At 38.2% G+C, this 20931-nt stretch overlaps 1 protein-coding gene and 1 pseudogene across 2 annotated transcripts in view; both read right to left on the reverse strand.

Moving 5' to 3' along the window:
* LOC106881984 (serine/threonine-protein kinase 36) overlaps positions 1 to 20931 on the reverse strand; it is a 177170-nt gene that overhangs the window by 95875 nt on the left and 60364 nt on the right. For both annotated transcript variants that reach the window (XM_089347358.1, XM_089347369.1), the window contains 3 exons: positions 11335 to 11485; positions 8745 to 8866; positions 6878 to 6985 (listed from right to left, as the gene is read on the reverse strand). In XM_089347358.1, coding sequence (XP_089203484.1) covers positions 6878 to 6985; positions 8745 to 8866; positions 11335 to 11485 — 381 coding nt within the window. The remainder of the gene's footprint in view (positions 1 to 6877; positions 6986 to 8744; positions 8867 to 11334; positions 11486 to 20931) is intronic.
* On the reverse strand, positions 560 to 656 carry LOC128250135 (U6 spliceosomal RNA; annotated as a pseudogene).

Raw genomic sequence — 20931 nt, forward strand, 5'->3', positions numbered from 1 at the left:
GACAATACGTGTACTGATGAACAAAAGATGCAGGTTACTTCACAGTTTTTCTGTATTTCATTGAGAAACCAGTGGTTTACCGTTAAGTTAAATGTTTTTAAGAGATTAATTTTGAAAGCTGCATTCCCTCGCTTTCGGTAAATATGTTGCTTATTTTTTGGTAGTTTTTGACTTATTTAGTCCCTCGAAGCGTGAGGCATTACTACACAGTTAATGCCCTTTATATAAATTATATATATTTATGAAAAAAATGATGAATTTTTTTCATTATGAGGTTTTTTTCACGCTGACTACTTGATAAATTCTTATAAAGATTTTATCCTATATTATATTATATATATATATATATATATATATATATATATATATATATATATATACACACACACACACACATACATACACACATAGGCTTCCATACAGTTTCCAGCTACCAATTTCACTCACATGGCATTGGTTGGCCTGAGGTTATAGCAGAAGACACTTGCTCAAGATGCTGTGCAGTGAGGATGAACCTGGAAGCTTGTAACCCACACAGCTATTCCCACACCTATTTTCTTAAAATACAGAATGCTTCATGAACTTGCATGTCATCTTCATGTTGGGGCCATGCTAATCTTCTCCGCATCATTCCAGTTTTGTATTTCCAAAGTAATATAAACATTTATCCCCATATACCCAGTATATTCATCTACACATGTGGAGGCGCAATGGCCCAGTGGTTAGGGCAGCGGATCCGCGATCATAGGATCACGGTTTCGATTCCCAGACTGGGCATTGTGAGTGTTTATTGAGCGAAAACACCTAAAGTTCCACGAGGCTCCGGCAGTGGGGGGAGCGAACCCTGCTGTACTCTTTCACCATAACTTTCCCTCGCTCTTACTGTTTCTGTTGTACCTGTATTTAAAACAGCCAGCCTTGTCACACTCTGTGTCACGCTGAATCTCCCTGAGAACTATGGTAAGGGTACATGTGTCTGTGGAGTGCTCAGCCACTTGGACATTAATTTCACGAGCAGGCTGTTCCATTGATCGGATCAACTGGAACCCTCGTCGTTGTAACCGACAGAGTGCCAACCAACTCATGTACACATACAGCAACAGCTAAAACTTGTGCTACCATAATAGATATGCCATATAGTATATCTCCATTATACATAGCTTGCTGCTTGGCATAACAATAACTGATTAACTGACCTAACTGCCAGCAGCATGTTATTTATGCAAATTGGATTTTCCAGTTTAGTGAGGTCCTTAATTGAAGTGGCTAGATATATATACAATTTCTTCATGGAGAGAAGACAATCATATACATGGTTTACTCTGTACTGTATAGCACATCAATAATAAACTTCAGAAGTATTGTATAGGACAAGATTGAAATTAAAGTAAGGGTTTGATTCGCATAGATGAGATTCAATAGACCAAAGAAAGGAAAGAGCAAAGATTAATTTACTGGATCTAAAATTAATGAAAGGATCAACAACAGAGATCAATGTTGTTTAATTGCCATATGTTATCATCTTATAAATCAATGCAAATATGAATATTTACTCTTTATGTAGACTTTATCAAATTATCTTCTTAAAATAGAAAATTGATTTAAAACCATCATATTCTGAGCAAGTGTTTACAATGTTTTCCTGCAGAAAATAATTATACAATTAGATACAAATGATTAATTTTACTTCATGAAATTATTTATAACGAAAGAATAAATATTTGGACTTTTAGAAAGTGTTACCATAATTATCACTCAAGAGTCACAAATAACAATAAACCGGAATATTGGCAGTAAGCCAACTTCCTTCTATGAGCAGCTGCAGCACATATGCACAGCTGGGGGTGGGCGAGGTTGTCACATACAACAATGGAGAATACAAAGCCATTTGAATAATTGACAATTTTTATCATTATGGAATTATGACAATGGATATTTTATTATAGAAAATATTCAATAATAATAACAATACTTAATTATCAATGTTAGCAGCCATTAAAACTAAAGTATAAACAACACCATTGCCATCATTTAACATTCACTCTCCATGCTGGTATGGGTTGGCTGGTTTGACTGCAACTGGTAAGCTGGAGAGCTGCACCAGGTTCCAATCTGATTTGGTATGGTTTCTACAGCTGGATGCCCTTCCTTATGCCAACCACTTCAAGAGTGTAGTGGGGTGCCTTTTATGTGTCACTGGTATGGGTGCTTTCTATGTGCCACCAGGACCAGTCACGACTACAATTTCACTTAATCTGAGAAGTCTTCTCGAGCACAGCAAATTGCCAAAGGTCTTGATCACTTGTCATTGCTTCTGTGAGACCCATTGTTCAAAGACCATGCTTCATCACCTCATCCCTTGTCTACATTTTCCCATGTCTTCCTAGGTCTATATATATATAAACAGGAATCAATATGCATATGTATGTGTGTGTGCGTGTGTGCATGTGTATATATAAATAAAATACATCAAGTACAGGACATCATCGAATGAGAAATATGTAAATACATGAGAGATAAATATATACACACACACACATATATATATAAAATTAGTGTACATTTATACACAAAAGAGGTGACCCTAACAGGACACCTTACATGCTAAAAGGAGCAGTCAAAGCCCAAATCATGGTTAAGAGTAATTTCAAAGGGGACGAAAAATAAAAACACTTTCAATAGTTACCACTTGTACCTAGGTTTCGAACATCAATGAACAAATAAAATAATTTGCTATCCATGTTTTTCATCAGCAAGGGCACTATAATTAATGTATAATTATGGGACAAATAGACAGCATGTTTCATCTTTATAGATTAAAATATTTTGAATCCACCGTGCAAGTGCAGTTATAGCTGGCAGCAAATAGGACTATATGTGCTGACTCTCTTCAAAATTACGAAAATCATATTAAGAAAATATATATAGGGTAGAAAAACTAGAGAAATGCCAGCATGGAAAGCGGACGTTAAACGATGATGATGATGATGTTGCATAAGTAGCCTTCCCTGGGTGGGATGCTGGTCCATTTCAGGATTACTATTTTTGTCATCTGAGTGAAATAAAGTATTTTGCTCAAGAACACAACACCCAATTCCAATACCAAAACCACAATCTTACAATCATGCGTGCAAAACCCTAACCTCTAAGCCATGTACATCCACCCTACGTATCATACTTAATGTATATAAACCACTAACAGGCAAGATGGTATTGTTTTCATCCGAGATAAAATCTCTTATAGACGTGCTGTGTTAAAAAAAGCACAATGTGTATCAGAGGGTGATGAAAGATCATCTCAACAATGGTTAGGGAGAACACCAGATGCATTTCAGCCTTCTTGGATCTTGTCAATGATGAATACTTGCATCATTGTGCATAGACAAGATCCATTACCTGTGACATATTAAAAAAAAATACAATGAATGATATATTCACTGATATTGCAAATAGTTGCCAGGTTGAATAAAAATTCAGAGTATGCAACTGAAATAGCATTAAATCAAAATGGCCAATCTTCATCATCATTTAATGCCTATTTTCCATGCTAGAATGGGTTGGATGTTTTGACAGGTGATGGCGAGGCCAGGAGTCACACCAGGTTTCATTTTCTGTTTTGGCAAGGTTTCTACAGCCAAAATGTCAGCCACTTTACAGAGTGTACTGGGGGCATTTTTCATATGGCTCCAGTACCGGTTCTTTATATATGGCACCAGGACAAGTGGTTTTCATTTGAGAGAAAATCTATTCTAGATGTGTTGTGTGTAAAAAAAAAAAAAAAACAATACATCTCAGATAGAAACAAGAAAGCCCCAACATCTGTCACGAGTCCATGGGTTTTGTTGGCTTCTTAAGACTAATAAGATTGATTCTGTTAATGCTCTGCATAAACTGTTGCAAAATGACAACAGCAAGAAAGACATGTACAAGGAAATTCCAGAGAGTTGCTATTCAGAGAAAAAACAGCACATTGCTGCCTTTACCATTTGTCAGTATATTCCAAGGTCTTCCCAGACAACCCATCAAGCAGAGTCCCAGCCAGTTCCCATCTCTGCAAGATACATCTTCATCTGCCATGACCAAGTGGCATGTGGTCAACCAACGAGAGTTATCGACCCTGCCAGATCCTCAGTGAAGGGGACATGGTAAGCGGGGTTTAAGTTAGAAAGTCGAACAACATGGTCAAACAGTCTGAGAAGGAAGGCCCGGACATATTAGTTAGTGTAAAGCCTGATGAGTTGGACACAATATGGGTAATGAGAGAAGGGGAGATAAATGAGTCAAAAGTGCTTCAAAGGAATTGGTATGAGACTAGCTGTCTGCAAGTGACACTGACTTTTGTGGTAGCAGTGAGAGGAGAGAGCATGACTGGGGAATGCAGATTGGTGTATATTAGCAAAAAACTGGCACTCCATCAGTTATGACAACAAGGGTTCTAGTTGATCTGGTCAAATGGAACAGCCCTCTCATGAAATTAATGTGCATGTAGCTGTGCACTCACCAAACAACATATACCCTTAACGTTTGTTTCTTTATTGCCCACAAGGGGCTTAACATAGAGAGGACAAACAAGGACAGACAAAGGGATTAAGTCGATTATATCAACCCCAGTGCGTAACTGGTACTTAATTTATTGACCCCAAAAGGATGAAAGGCAAAGTCGACCTTGACAGAATTTGAACTCAGAATGTAACAGCAGATGAAATACCAGAGTGCTAACGATTCTGCCAGCTCGCCGCCTTAACGAAGACCCTTAACGTTGTTCGTAAGGAGATTCAGCCTGATACAGAATGTGATAAGGCTGGAACTTTGAAATCTAGGTATGACTCATTTTTGCTAGCTGAGTGGACTGGAGCAATGTGAAATAAAGTGTCTTGCTCAAGGACACAATACACCACCATGAACTGAACACCCTAACCATTAAGCCACACATGTTCACTGTTTGTATTCGTAAGTGCCTTCAGGTCAGACAGATGCCTTTCGCTGGATACGGTCTTAAGTATATCAGCACAACACAGCAGCAGTAGCATCCTGGATTTTGGAGCAGAACCTCATCTGAGATTCCAGTGTTTTGGAGATAGTAACTATTGCAGGATGAAGTGTTTTCTGGTCCTTGACAAGGAAATTCAGTCTTTGAGACATAAACTTCGCTTTGTTGCGAATGTACGTTCACCTGAAGAGATTTTAAATGGTTATAAAACACCAGTATTTGAAGTGATTGCAAAGGCTTTAGTTACATGTCACTCATGGTCAAGAGGAGGAATCGATGTACAGGAGATAGGATTGTGTTCCCTTGTGTCATAGATACATAAAATAAAAGTGGGCAGATAAAGGATAAGAACTAAATTTGGAATTATAGGAACATGTTTATGTATACATAGAACACCTACAGAGATGAAATGATGCTTTGTATTTTTAGAAAGACATCAATAATTCTCTTCAGAGAGATGAGTTCTACAAAATATCAGTTCCAGCTGATATTTTATTTATTCTGAGATGTTTTACTAAGAAAAAGTGAACCATGTAAAAAATCATTATTTGCATTCTATACATGAAGGCCATCATCATCATTTAACATCTGTTGTCCATGCTGGCATGGGTTAGACAGTTTGACTGGGCTGGCACGCTGGAAGGCTTCACCATGGTTTTCAATGGCTGGGTGCCCTTCCTAATGCCAACCACTTTGAGAGTGTAATGGGTGTTTTTATGTGCCAGTGGCACAGGTGCCATTTACGTGACACCAGGGTGCTTTTATATGCCAGTGGCACAGGTACCAATTTGCATGACACCACTATCTGCCACAACTGCAATTTTGCTTGGCTTGATAGGTCTTCTTCTCAAGCACGACATAATGCTAAAGGTCTAGGTCATTGCCTTCATGAGGCCCAACACTCAAAAGGAAATCAGTCCTCTTGCCTCCATGAGGCCCGACACTCGAAAGGAACTCAGCCCCCTTGCCTCCATGAGGCCTGACACTCGAAAGGAACTCAGCCCCCTTGCCTCCATGAGGCCTGACACTCGAAAGGAACTCAGCTCCCTTGCCTCCATGAGGCCCAACACTCAAAAGGAACTCAGCCCCCTTGCCTCCATGAGACCCGACACTCAAAAGGAACTCAGCCCCCTTGCCTCCATGAGGCCCGACACTCAAAAGGAACTCAGCCCCCTTGCCTCCATGAGGCCCGACACTCGAAAGGAACTCAGCCCCCTTGCCTCCATGAGGCCCAACACTCGAAAGGAACTCAGCCCCCTTGCCTCCATGAGGCCCAACACTCGAAAGGAACTCAGCCCCCTTGCCTCCATGAGGCCCAACACTCAAAAGGAACTCAGCTACTTTGCCTCCATGAGGCCCAACACTCAAAAGGAACTCAGCTACTTTGCCTCTAAGAATGAATATTTTCATTTTAATTCTTAGGATGTCTAAGCAGGTTCAGACACAAAATGTTTGTCTTAAAGTCTGGCACTTATCCTATTCTATTGGACTCTTTTGTTGAACCACTAAGTTATGGGAATGTAAACAAACCCACACCAGTTGTGAAACAAAGACACACACACACACACACACACACACATACACACACACACACACACACACACACACACACACAGATGAATATATGACAAGCTTCCACATAGTTTCTATCTACCAAATTCATTCACAAGGAATTGGTCAGCAGTGGGTTATAGTAGAAAGTACTTACTCAAGGTACTGTGAAGTAGGACTGAACCCAAAACCACATGATTGCAGTGCAAGACCGTTACCCACACAGCCATGCTTGCACCAAAAGAAAATATATAACCAAAATCTTTCTGGAGCTGATGGCAGAGTATTATTTATCAAAACTGAAGAGGAGAAACATGGATGAAGATTAATACTTACAGTGAGAACATTTCCACTGATGGGAGGGGAGGAGATCAAATTCAGGAAGTGATCTGTCACAGTCTGATGGTTTTCAGTAACCATTAATTCTGCAAGGTCCATGGCCAGCTGGAGTAAATATAGAATAAAATTAATGGTTCTGATGTCTAACATAAACACAAGATGAAATGTTTGAAGGATGGGTGTACATGATTATATAAATATCAGCGTCCTTTTGATGTTGATGTCCACTTTTCCAGTTTTTTTTAGGCAGATTTTCTACAGTGGGGTGCTCTTGCTGTTGCCAACAACTGCCTGTTTCCAAGCAAGACAGGTTTTGATAGAATATTGGAGATGTATGGCCTTTATTTACAACAATCATATGATGTCAAAATGAGAAGACACGTGGTTGTGTGGTATGAAGCTTACTTCCCGACCACATGGTTCCAGGTATTTACTCTTTTACTTGTTTCAGTCATGTGACTGCGGCCATGCTAGAGCACCGCCTTTAGTCAAGCAAATCGACCCCAGGGCTTAGTCTTTGTAAGCCTAGTACTTATTCTATTGGTCTCTTTTTTTCCGAACCGCTAAGTTACGGAGACGTAAACACACCAGCATCGGTTGTCAAGCGATGTAGGGGGGGTGGGGGCAAACACAGACACACACACACGTATATATACATATACATGTATACAACAGGCTTCTTTCAGTTTCTGTCTACCAAATCTGCTCATAAGGCTTTGATCGGCCCGAGGCTATAGTAGAAGACACTTGCCAAGGTGTCACGCAGTGGGACTGAACCCGGAACCATGTGGTTGGTAAGCAAGCTACTTACCACACAGCCACTCCTGCGCCTACACAAATAAAACTTAAACCTAATTAACCAATTAATATTTTTTTCTTTTTTTTTTTACATCTACCACCCTTTTTGGGGCACCCCATTATCATCCCACTTTTCTTCAATACCCCACTGGATCTTTCCACTGCCCCCAAGGGGACAGTATTGCCCACTTTGGGAACCACTGGACTAGACTATCAGATGTTATATATCACTGATCACAATGCACTTTGTGTTGTTTCTTTAGTTTTCAAATGATGCCACACTGCTGGCAAAGTGAGCAGGCCAACATCTCCCCTGATCAGAAGGCTATTCTGTTGCAGGGTCACTCAGTGGAGCAACATGAAATAAAGTGTTTTGCTGAAGATTACAATGTGCCATTCAGTCCGGGAATTGAACTTATGATCACTAGATTGGAGTATATATATATATATATATATATATATATATATATATTGCGTGATCATTGCCAGAGCAGCTGTCTGGCTTCCATGCCAGTGGCACATAAATAGCACCATTTGAGCGTGATCGTTACCAGCATCGCTTTCCTGGCACTTATGCCGGTGGCACATGAAAAAACATTCGAGCAAGGTCATTGCCAGTGCCACTTGACTGGCTCCTGTGCAGATGGCACGTAAAATACACTATTCTGAGCATGGCCGTTGCCAGTACCGCCTGACTGGCCTTCGTGCCGGTAGCACGTAAAAGCACCCACTACACTCTCAGAGTGGTTGGCGTTAGGAAGGGCATCCAGCTATAGAAACTCTGCCAAATCAGATTGGAACCTGGTGTAGACATCTGGTTCGCCAGTCCTCAGTCAGATCATCCAACCCATGCTAACATGAAAAGCGGACGTTAAACGATGATGATGATGATTATATATATGTGTGTGTGTGTGTGTGTGTGTGTGTGTGTGTGTGTGCGTGCGTGCGTGTGTGTGTGTGTGTACTTCTGAGAATTTTGTTAGTAGCTCTGCTGTTTTTATTATCAACAATCCTTATAAAATTAATAATCGTTAAGAGCAATACAGTGTTTTCATGTCGTACTTACCCTTCTCTTACTCTGATCTTCAGGAGAATTAGCAAGTGGCAAATGAACCATGAGGGACAAACAAGATACACACAGGTAGGTTTTGCTTTCACTACTTAGAGATGAACTAACCTCAGGTGTTTCTTGAGAAATGAGAAAAAATTTACAAATGAATGAATAAATAATGACTTCATCAGTATGCAAAAACAAATGGAAAACTGTAAACCAGCTCTAGGGATATTTTATTTTATTTTATTTTATTATGCTGAAGATTTAATTTTATTCATCACATTTTAAAAAACAAATTTTGTTTGAATTGAAATCTCCAGTGCTTTAGGAAATTAAATTTGAAACATATATTTCTAAATAATGTGAATTCTATTTTAAACAACTGCAAAATATAAAATGATTTGAAATTTTGACAAAAGGCCAGCAATCTCATGGAAGGAGCTAAGTCAATTACATTGACCCCAGTGTATAACTGATACTTATTTTTCTGACCCTCAAAAGGATGAAAGGCAAAGTTGACCCAGCCCAAATATTCTACTTGTTTTATGCTCAAACTGGCCAGATTCAGCCTCTCACCCTGTGTTTCGCTTATTTTTTGTGTGTTTTACAACATAAAGGTCACCAACTGCCTACCCTGAGTAGTTACCCATGATCATCATCAATACATGCCAATGCATAAATAGCACATGTGCTGGTACCATATAAAAGGCACCCAGTCCACTCTGTAAAATGGTTGGCATCAGGAAGAGCATCCAGCTGTTGAAACCATGCCAGAACAGACAGCTGGAATATGGTGTATCTCTCTAGTTAGCCAGCTCCTGTCAAACCCATCCAACCCATATAAGCATGGAAAACAAACTCTAAACGATGTTGATAATAATAAAAATAAAAAAAAAATAATAATAATAATAATAATAATAATAATAATAATAATAATAATATATAAGATGCTCCCTCCTCTCTCAAAATAGTTTTTTTTTGTCTTGCAAGTACTTGGTGACCCTGTCAGTGCAGGTGCCACTTAAAAGCACCCAGTCCACACTGTAAAGTGGTTGGTGTTTGGAAGGGCATCCAGTTGTAAAAACCTTACCAAAACTGACCTCACCTGTTCTTGTGCCACGTAAAAAGCACTAAGTCCACTCTGCTGGGTGGTTGGTGTTTGGAAGGGTACCCAGCTGTAAAAATCCTGCCAAAATAGTTAGAGAAGTCTGGTGCAAGCTTCTGCCTGGCTGGTTCTCGTCAAACCATCCCACCCATGCCAGCATAGAAAGCAGGATGTTAAACAATGATGATGACAATGATGTAAATTGTTTGCACTTAGAATAACCAATTTATAAAATGTAAAATATTTTACTTCAAGTTAAATATTTCCAAACTTGTTGGAATAAAAGCTAAATATAAAGAACCAAATTAATGAAGATATGCACATCACGTTAGATTGCTGTGTAATCAATGATAAATCATGTGATTCTTCTCAGCCAGCTATTGATTAGGAACCAGATGCTTTCAAGAATTCTTTCAAATATTAATAGTCCTGATTTTTCAGAATCGTTTCCAGACACTACATGTGAAGACATGCGGCAGTTTGCTTTGCTAAGTTTATTTCTAATATTTTTAAAATCTGTCTTAAAAAACTGTTCTTTAGTAACATTGAAAGTCATAATGTTACACAGTCAAAAGCAATGTGGCCCCGTGATTAGGTACTTTGGCTCATAATCACAAGAATGTAGGTTTGATTCCCAGAGCAGGCATCATGTTTGTATCTGTGCATCACTCCACTCTAATCAACTGATGATGAGTACCAGCTGGAGCAGTCCTTTTTCCCTCCAGCTGTCACATCATCAATGTCTCACTGGTCAAATGAGAAATTTGTCTGATTTGATATAAACATAATGAAACATTTCCTTTTGAAAAAGAGTGTTGTAGTTTGCTTGAAGCATTGTAGTACAGAAATAGAATAATGAATGAAATGAGAAATACAGAAAGCTGCTCATGATGCAGAAAGTTTTTAAGGTGGCGAGCTGGCAGAAACATTAGCACGCCAGGCGAAATGCATAGCGATATTTCATCTGCCGCTACATTCTGAGTTCAAATTCTGCCAAGGTCGACTTTGCCTTCCATCCTTTCGGGGTTGATTAAATAAGTACTAGTTACGCACTGAGATCAATCTAATCGACTTAATCCATCTGTCTGTCCTTGTTTGTCCCCTCTATGTTTAGCCCTTTGTGGGCAGTAAAGAAATAAGAATATATATATATATATATATATATATATATATATATATATATATATATATATATGTATATATATATATATATAAACACACACACACACACACACACACACACACACACACACACACACACACATAAGGCCTTTTAAAAGTTTCTGTTTACCAAATCCACTCACAAAGCTTTGATCAGCCTGAGGCAATAATAGAAGAGATTTGCCCACGGTGTCATGCAGTGGGACTGAACTCAAGACCACATGGTTGGGAAGTAAATTTTTGAGTTGTACTGTCATGTCAGTGTCTCTACGAGGACTGTGTAGAAATTTCTGAGAACGATAAAAAAAGAAACATGAAAATATTGAACACACTTACTTGCATGTGTATTAGAAATGGCAGCATTTTGGTATGAAGAAATAAATATACACTGAAGAGTCTGGGATGATTTCGATGATAAATTTGAATAAAACGTCCCGGAAATTCCGAGTTTACTGCGATCCATTGTTTCACAAATATAACGAAGACACTGCACAATAAAATATGAGAAAAACATTACAATAACGTATCTATAACTTCAATGAAAGAAACTCAAAATAGTTTTTTTTTTTTGTTTTTGTTTTAAATTTTCTGTGGTGCAAAGATTAACAAGACAGAAGTTCTATAATTGTTTCAGATACATATATATAGCTTAGTTCTGCCATTCACAAACTGAATTCACAGAAGTTTACTTGTTTCAGATGATTGATAGAGAGGAGGTGCGATGACATTCTTGAGGAGACTCTAGGTGTCAATAGGGAATACCTGACTCGCCTCTTCAGGACCACTTTTGAGCCAGGACCTATGGACAATTTCCAGAAATCCTTGGCCTGTTAGTGCTATTGAGGAACATTGCTCATCCAAGATGAGGTCTACAGACACAGATCAAGAAAAACTGAACCGACCTGCCCGAGATGTGGTCAGAATGATGAAACTGTTCTGCACACACTCGTGCAATGTCCAAATATTTCAGAACTGTGGGCCTATGTTGAATGGCTGCTGTCGTGTGGGACAAGTCCGGATGTTAGACAAGTCGATCATAAATATTGCCCTGCCACCTTCCTTTAACCGGGAAGGCAAAGCAGTTTTCATGGTGCTGGTGGCTATAGTGAAAGAATGTGTATGGGGGGGACTCGTTTGAAAGGCTTAAAAACAAATACTTTCCTCTCTGGCCAACCTCTCAACAACTTTTTCAAGTATTACTTGAAAAGGCAGGTAAGGGTAGAGAGGGAAGTCTTGTCTAATGAAAAGTTTAATAAAAGGTGGATGAATGTAGCAAGGATGGTACGCATGAATGACAGACCTACTTTGAGCATGAACCCATAAAACAAAAAGAGAAAGGGCGCTTTACTCTCATGTTTTTTTTTCTTTCCGAGGTTACCATGGTTTTTTCATAGGTTTTTCTTTCCACAGATAACCCAAGTCAATGTTTTATTTTCTCCCCCTTTTGAGAATTTCTGTTGTTAAAATGTTACCTCTTTATCTCTTTCTGTACATGTCCCAAAATGTTTTCAATCCCTATTGATTGGTCTTGAAAAGAAAAATTCTACATTGTATTGTCCCCTCCGTGTTCGACCCTGCATGGCTCAATAAAGAAATCTATTTTACTTGTTTCGGTCACTGGACTGTGGTCATGCTGGGGCATTGCTATGAAGGATTTTAGTTGAATAAAACCAATCCCAGTACTTTATTCTTTTGCTTGTTTCAGTCATTTGACTGCGGCCATGCTGGAGTACCACCTTTAGTCGAACAAATCGACCCCAGGACTTACTCTTTGTAAGCCTAATACTTATTCTATCGGCCTCTTTTGCTGAACTGCTGATTTACAGGGATGTAAACACACCAACATCAGTTGTCAAGCAATAGTGGGGGGACAAACACAGACACACAAATAGATACATATATATTGGAGCCTGGTGTTGCCATCCGGTTTCACCAGTCCTCAGTCAAATCGTCCAACCCATGCTAGCATGGAAAGCGGACGTTAAACGATGATGATGATGATGATGATGATGATGATGATGATGATATATATATATATAGCAAATCTATAAACTTAAAAGTAAATACACCTCACAGTTAACACAAGGTAAGGCACTATATTGGCTTGTAAACCTTTAATGCATGTGATAGTATAGTACAGTTTCAAAACGAAATACTGTGTCCTTGCTGGCAATTACCAAAATCTATACTTTTTCAACAATCTAATAAAGGTATGTATTTATTTTAGGAAATTAAAAAGTATTGAGACAGAATTAAAAAGGTTCTAGAATCTTGGTTACTGGGCTATGACACTGTTTTGTAGCTTTAGCTAGATTCTTCATTCTACTTCTAAGGTTTCTTCAGAACATTAAAAAAAAAAAACCCACAAAAATCATACAAGTAATATTACGATATAATTTGTTTCACAATCAAAAAACTCTTCAGCACTTTAATGTTTTCGATTTCACAAGAAAAAAATCGATTAAGTTTTGCTTTTTCCATTTTTTGTCTTTTAATTTTTTATTTGTATAGAATTGTAAATGTCTAGAACAAAGGTTGCATGATAAATAAATACTTTCCAAATATTACTAATTTCTTAATCTTTTTTTTTTTTGTTTTTCATCTGGGTTTAGTTTAAGATTCTTAAAAGTATAAAATACCAATACACAGTTAAAGAATAAAGCAATCATTCAAATTACCGATCACAAAATACTATTAAAAAAGTAAATGACATTTCAGATATTTTTCTTTAAGGAAATTAGAATTTTATATTTGTGAATATTATTCATGCAAGTTATTAATTAAGATCAAGTAATTGGTTTTTTTATAAGAAAGAGATACGTAGCAAGCTCCAGTTCACAACTAGCTGTATTCTAGCAACACTGTTATATGCACACACACACACACACACACACACACACACACACACATTCATACATACAGACATACAAATGTAAGAATACATGTAATCTGTCTGCCTGTTTGTGCAGCAGCATTTTATGCCTGTTTTCCATGTGAGCATAGGTTGAATGGTTGGAAAGGAACAAAACAAGTCAGGGTGCTGCATTGCACTCCAATGTCTCAGTTTAGGAATGGTTTCTACAGCTAGATGTTCTTCTTAACATCAGTTGCTTTAACCCTTTAGCATTTAAACTGGCTATACCCAGCCCAAATATTCTACTTGTTTTATGCTCAAACTGGCCAGATTCAGCCTATCACACTGACCCTACAATGTCATTCTAAAAATAAAAACAATCACATCATAGAAATCTCAAAGCTCTGAGATAATGCATGATCAAGTCAAAACATGAATAAATAAGCATTGGGTTTGAGAAAGTAATCTGAATGCAAAAGGGTTATAGGGGATACTGGGTGCTTTTTATGTGACAGCAACTTTAGTAGGGCCACTTTGCAACTTACAAGAGTAGAAAGTTTAAAGCGAACCTTCCCACAGCTGGAAAGAGGGTGACTGGTTGAGGTGCACAGACACATACACACATACATACCTTCATAAGATGCAACAAAGGCAGAGATGTTCTTGAAAGAAACATCAAGTTCAAAAACAGCAAAAATACCAATAGGTTGCACAACTAATTAGGAATGAAATTAGCTTAGATGAGATGCAGATTAACTGTGTGCCAGAAAGGGGTACCACAGATACCCTCTTCCTCGTAAAATGACTACATGAGTGCTAAGTAAAAAAAACTCACCACAACACCTCGCATTCATTGATTGAGAGAAGGCCTATGACCCTAACACAGGGTGAAACACACCAAGCTCTGGTGGCCACAAAGGTAACTAGATGTAGACAAATGGCTAGTGAGAACTGTGCAAGCCATGTACAAAGGTGTTGTCAGTAAGGTAAGAATAGCAACAAATTCAGCAAGGAATTTAATGCGCAGATAAATGTTCATCATAGCTCAGTCCTCAGCCATTATCTATTGTTTTCGGCCTTCATTCATCTAAGGTGGTAAGCTGGCAGAAATGTTAGCATGCTGGATGAAATGCTAAGCGGTATTTCGTCTGTCGTTGTGTTCTGAGTTCAAATTCCGCCGAGGTCGACTATGCCATTCATCCTTTCAGGGTCAATAAATTAAGTACCATTTATGCACTGGGGTTGATGTAATCGACTGGCTCCCTCCCTAAAAATTTCAGGCCTGGTGCCTAGGGTAGAAAAGATCATTCATCGTTTAGTTTACTGTAGCCGTTCAGGTTAAAACAGAGAAGTGGAGCCAAGAACAGCTGTCTGTAGAAACTTGTGTATGGCAATGATTTAGTTCTCATAGTTGACTGAGTCAGAAAATTTTACACATGAAGCTAAAACCTACAAGAAAGAATTCTTGAAATAGACTGAGCAAATACAAAAGCTTTAGCCATCAGGCTAGTAGATGGGATTCTAATACCATCTGCCATGCTCAATATGTGAAGAAAGAGTAGGCAGGGGTCCAACAGAGTGTGCCTAATACAAAGAAACTATGAGTAAAGCAGAGCTGCAATAAAACCACAGACATACTGAAAAAGAAAAACTTTGAATGTAGCAGATGCCTAAGAGTGGTTAGTAGTAAGTGTACTCATCATCATCATCATCATCATTTAATGTCTGTTTTCCATGCTGGTATGCCTACTCTTTCCCCATATATTGAGCATGGCAGATGGTATTAAAATCCCATCTACTAGCCTGATGGCTAAAGCTTTTGTATTTGCTCAGTCTATTTCAAGAATTCTTTCTTGTAGGTTTTACCTTCATTGCCATACACAAGTTTCTACAGACAGCTGTTCTTGGCTCCACTTCCCTGTTTTAACCTGAACGGCTACAGTAAACTAAACGATGAATAATCTTTTCTACCCTAGGCACCAGGCCTGAAATTTGGGGGGAGGGGGCCAGTCGATTAGATTGACCCCAGTACGCAACTGGTACTTAATTTATCAACCCCCAAAAGATGAAAGGCAAAGTCGACCTCGGTGAAATTTGTACTCAGAACACAAAGTCAAACGAAATACCGCTTAGCATTTCGCCTGGCGTGCTAACAGCTTGACAGGAGAGAACAAGGCCAGGAGTCACGCCAGGCTCCATTGTGTTCTGACATGGTTTCCATAGCTGGATGCTCTTCCTAACACCAACCACTTTACAGAGTGTACTGGGTACTACTTTGTATGTGGCACTAGCACCAGTGCTTTTCACGTGACACCACCACTGGTGGCACCAGCACCTGTGCAAATTACGTGACACCATCACTAGTGTTTTTACGTGACATCATCACCAGTGCTTTATGAAGCCCCAGCACTTTTTTTGTAGCACCAGCACCAACAGGGTCACCAAATTACCTTGCACAACAAAAAGGTACTTAGTGACTCTGTCAGGGCCGGTGCTACATAAAAAGCACTCTTATGATAAATTCTTTCAAATGCTTGGAGGGCTCTCTAGAAGTAACATATAGCTTTTGCTATTTAAATGTTTGCATTCTTCCCATTGGTGAAGAGTGTTTTCAAAAACATATCCAGAACAAGAATGGGTTAGAAAAAGTTAAGAGAGCGATAATCTCCATTAGCATTAAAGGGATTCTCTCATAGAGTGAGAAATTTTGTGAATGCAAGTGACATATTGGCATTGAATTCTAAGAATATGTGGAGGATAGAGAGAGATGCAATGAGTCTGCTGTGCTGGAGCGTAATGTTAAGAGGAATGAATGATGGAAAAGGGAAACTTGGATATAAGAGAAATTAGTTGTAGCACACAAAAGAGGAGTCTGTGTTGGTTTGGAAGTGTGATGCTTAGAAAGAATGACAGATGGATGAAGATGTGCCAAGTGATAGAAGTGGAAGAGCTTACAGAAGAGGAAGACCAAAAGAAACATAAGGAATAAGTGTTGAAAACTGAACTCTGGGTCTCATAGAGAGGATGACAAAGAACTGCAAGAAGTGGCAAGACACTCTGATGGAGAAGACTCTGCCAACCAATACAAGAATGGAAAAAAGACATGTTGATAACATGTGTGTGTGTGTGTGTGTGTGTGTGTGTGAGAGAGAGCATGTTCATGTACATGATTGTGTATGAGCAAAATGTATATAAACATACACACACACCTTGATGTTTACAAGCTAGAACATAGAACATGGACAGCTACATACACATACTCATGCACAAATGCAAAAATCAATTGTTGAGACAAAACAATTTTTCTTTAAAAAACTACACATTTTGATAATAATTTATTGATTTCACAATATTTCAAAACAATAAATTTCTTCGATATTAATATTAACAAGCAAAATAAAAGTTATTGAAATATTCAGAAAATTTATCATTATTTTTGAGGGCTGTTTTTTTCTCCCCTAGTATTTGTTCTTACAGACTGATCAATGTAAATGTGTGTATGTATATATATATATATATATATATATATATATATCAGCTAATCTATGTATATATAGTCTTCTCTTAATTCAACTTAGTAATCCAATATAGACAGACTAAAATATTGCTTCGAAGAACAACAATGAATGAACATTCTGGAAGGGAGGAAACAAAATTAGATGTGTTTAAATTAGTTTTAGCCTCATAACTTTGTTGTCTAAATTTAAACAATGCTGAAAATGTGGACAGTTGAATAGTGGAGTAAAACAAATGATGGAAAGCAAACAACATCAGAGTGATTAGACCTGGGAGAAATCCAATTGGTTTGATTAAGAAGTTTGTGATATTAAAAACAAAATCAAACCAAATATTTACAAAATACAGTCAAAGGTTATAAGTATGTTTGACACACTGGATAAGTTTAATATTAAAGATTGAGCAGAGTCACATGGATTGGTACTCAGCTCACAATTGTAAGGTCATGAAATCGATTCCCAGCAGTGTGTTGTTTCTTTAAGCAAGACACTTCATTTCACATAACTCCAGTCCACTCAGCTGGCAAAAGTGAGTTGTAGCTGTAATTTAAAAGGGCCAACCTTGTCACATTCTGTGTCATGCTGAATCTCCCCAAGCACTGCACTAATGGCATGTGTGTCTGTAAAGTTCTTGGCCACATGGATGCTAATTTCACAATCGGTCTATTCAGGTGATTGGATCATCTGGAACCCTCAATGTCGTAACTGATGCAATGCCAGTAGTATTAAAGAGTATCACCATTATCATCTCCATTTAACATCTGCTTTCCATGCTGGCATGGGTTAGACAGTTTGATAGGATCCAGTGAGCATCAGGGCCACAATAAACTCCAATGTCAGCTTTGGCATAATTTCCAGAGCCAGGTGCCCTTCCTAACACCGACCACTTTACACTGTGTATAGGGTGCTTTTCCTTTTGTGCCTCGAGCATTAGGGAGGCCACCAAGTAACTTGCAAGACAGGAAAGGTACAGGAAAAACCCCTGGACTGAGTGTGAAGGGGATTTGAGGAGGAGTAGAAGGAGGAAAGTTGCTTTGTGTCAGGTGCTGAAGGGTTAAAGTATGATACGAGGGACAAGAGCAGAACCTTTTGTTTTTGTGTTTGTTATTTTTGATGTGAAGAAACCAATCAATGTTAATGACAGACTGAATGCAAGCCAGTCATGATAATTAACTGGAATAAAAATATACTTTCTACCTATCTCCATGTACGCACACATATACACATACATAAATATACATACACACACACATATATAGATACATGTGTGTGTGTGTGTGTGTGTATATATATACATACAAATACATACACATACATATGCACATACCTACACACACATATATACATACCTTCACACACATATACACATTCTTACACACATATATACACATACCTACACACACATATACTTACATACACATATACACTTACATACACACACATGTAAACACATACATACACACACAACTACACACATACACACGCACATATATATGCACATACATACATGCACACACATACATATACAGTAGGGTGATGCAAAAAAGGTATTTTTTACACTGATTTTCAAAATATATTTTCAAGAATAAATTTTTTAACTGTGAAATCCTTTAAAAACAACTCTGTTAAAATCTGAAGTTCTTAAATTTACATCTTCAGGCTCCGCAGCCCACTTGAAACTTTGAATAATGAGCGAAAAAAAATCAATTTATAAGATGTTTGCTTTTCCTCATTTTAATTTTTACATTCATTGTTACGAATCAATTTTCTTTTGCGAAATCCTTTAAAAACAAAAGTGTTGAAATCTTAAACTCTAACATTTGTACCTTCAGGATCCACAATGCATTTGAAATTTTAAAATTACTCTCTTTACTCATTTACCTGTTTCAGTCATTTGACTGTGGTCATGCTGGAGCACTGCCCTTAGTCGAGCAAATCGACCCCAGGACTTATTCTTTGTAAGTCTAGTACTTATTCTATCGGTCTCTTTTGCCAAACCGCTAAACACACCAGCATCGGTTGTCAAGCGATGTTGGGGGGACAAACACAGACACACAAACATATGCACACATACATATATATACATATACACGAAACTCAGCTTGCGAAGACTTATTGGGGCAAGCGAAAGCGAAATTGTGATGGCATCTGTGCCCAGCGATGCCTTTCTGGCACTTGTGCCCGTGGCATGTGTAAGGACTTTCAAGTGAGATCGTTGCCAGTGCCCCTGGACTGGCTCTTGTGCGGGTGGCACATAAAATACACCATTTTGAGCGTGGCCATTGCCAGTACCGCCTGACTGGCCTTCATGCCGGGGGCATGTAAAAGCACCCACTACACTCTCTGAGTGGTTGGCATTAGGAAGGGCATCCAGCTGTAGAAACTCTGCCAAATCAGATTGGAGCCTGGTGTAACCATCTGGTTTCACCAGTCCTCAGTCAAATCGTCCAACCCATGCCAGCATGGAAAGCGGACGTTAAACGACGATGATGATGATGATGATACGACGGGCTTCTTTCAGTTTCCATCTACCAAATCCACTCACAAGGCTTTGGTCAGCCTGAGGCTATAGTAAAAGACACTTGTCCAAGGTGCCATGCAGTGGGACTGAACTCGGAACCATGTGGTTTGTTAGCAAGCTACTTACCACAGCCATTCCTATGCCTATAATTACGTAAAATAAATCAACTTTTTAACTGTTTCCTTTATTATTTTTAATACTAGGTCACCAAATATGTGTGCTACATGAGGTGTAGATTACACACACATTAAAATAAAAATTGCATCTAAACCAATTTTTGATTCTTGACACATTTTGGTGATAAAAATAATTAACAATTCAGAATCCTTTGCTGACATAGAAGAGCCATTGTGATCTGACCGATTCTTTCTAAACAACCTCTGAATGTTCTGTTTAGATACTGCTTGATCTATTCTGCCAATGATCATTTTTCAATTTGTTCATTGATCCTGTAAAAAATCTTCTTCTTTCTGTCATACTTCTTTGTCTCTACTACAACTGCAGTTTTTAAAGTAGTTGCACTTGCAACAGGAAATGTCAAATAAATCTTTTGTTGCTTTGTTTTTAAGCACATTACACTTTTTTTAAAATGATGGCACATTTTTGCTATTTTTCACAGATTTCAGTAATGCTTGGTACTTTGGATAAAAGTTTAAGATTTTCGGTCAAACTGACTCAATTGCAACACAAAGGATAGATGCCTTTTGCCAAAGAAGAATTATCTTTCTTGCTACAATCTTGACAATTTGTTTAATTGAAGGATCTTTCTTAACTACATTCTTTTCTACAGTTCTATATTTAAGAGATGAGGAATTATTTACATTTGATGGATATTTGTCCTCATCTTGTTTGTTGTTGACACATTTCGGCTGTTATACCCTCCAGCCTTCATCAGATGTCTTGGGGAAATTTCGAACCTGGGTTCTCATTCCTAAGGTATTTTTCGATGTTATTATTATTATTATTATTATTATTATTATTATTATTATATATGCCCATGGCATATCGCGTAGTGGTTAAGAGCACAGGCTACTAACCCCAAG

The sequence above is a fragment of the Octopus bimaculoides genome, chromosome 1 (genome assembly GCF_046866305.1).
Source record: "Octopus bimaculoides isolate indiv1 chromosome 1, ASM4686630v1, whole genome shotgun sequence".
NCBI classification, from domain to species: domain Eukaryota; kingdom Metazoa; phylum Mollusca; class Cephalopoda; order Octopoda; family Octopodidae; genus Octopus; species Octopus bimaculoides.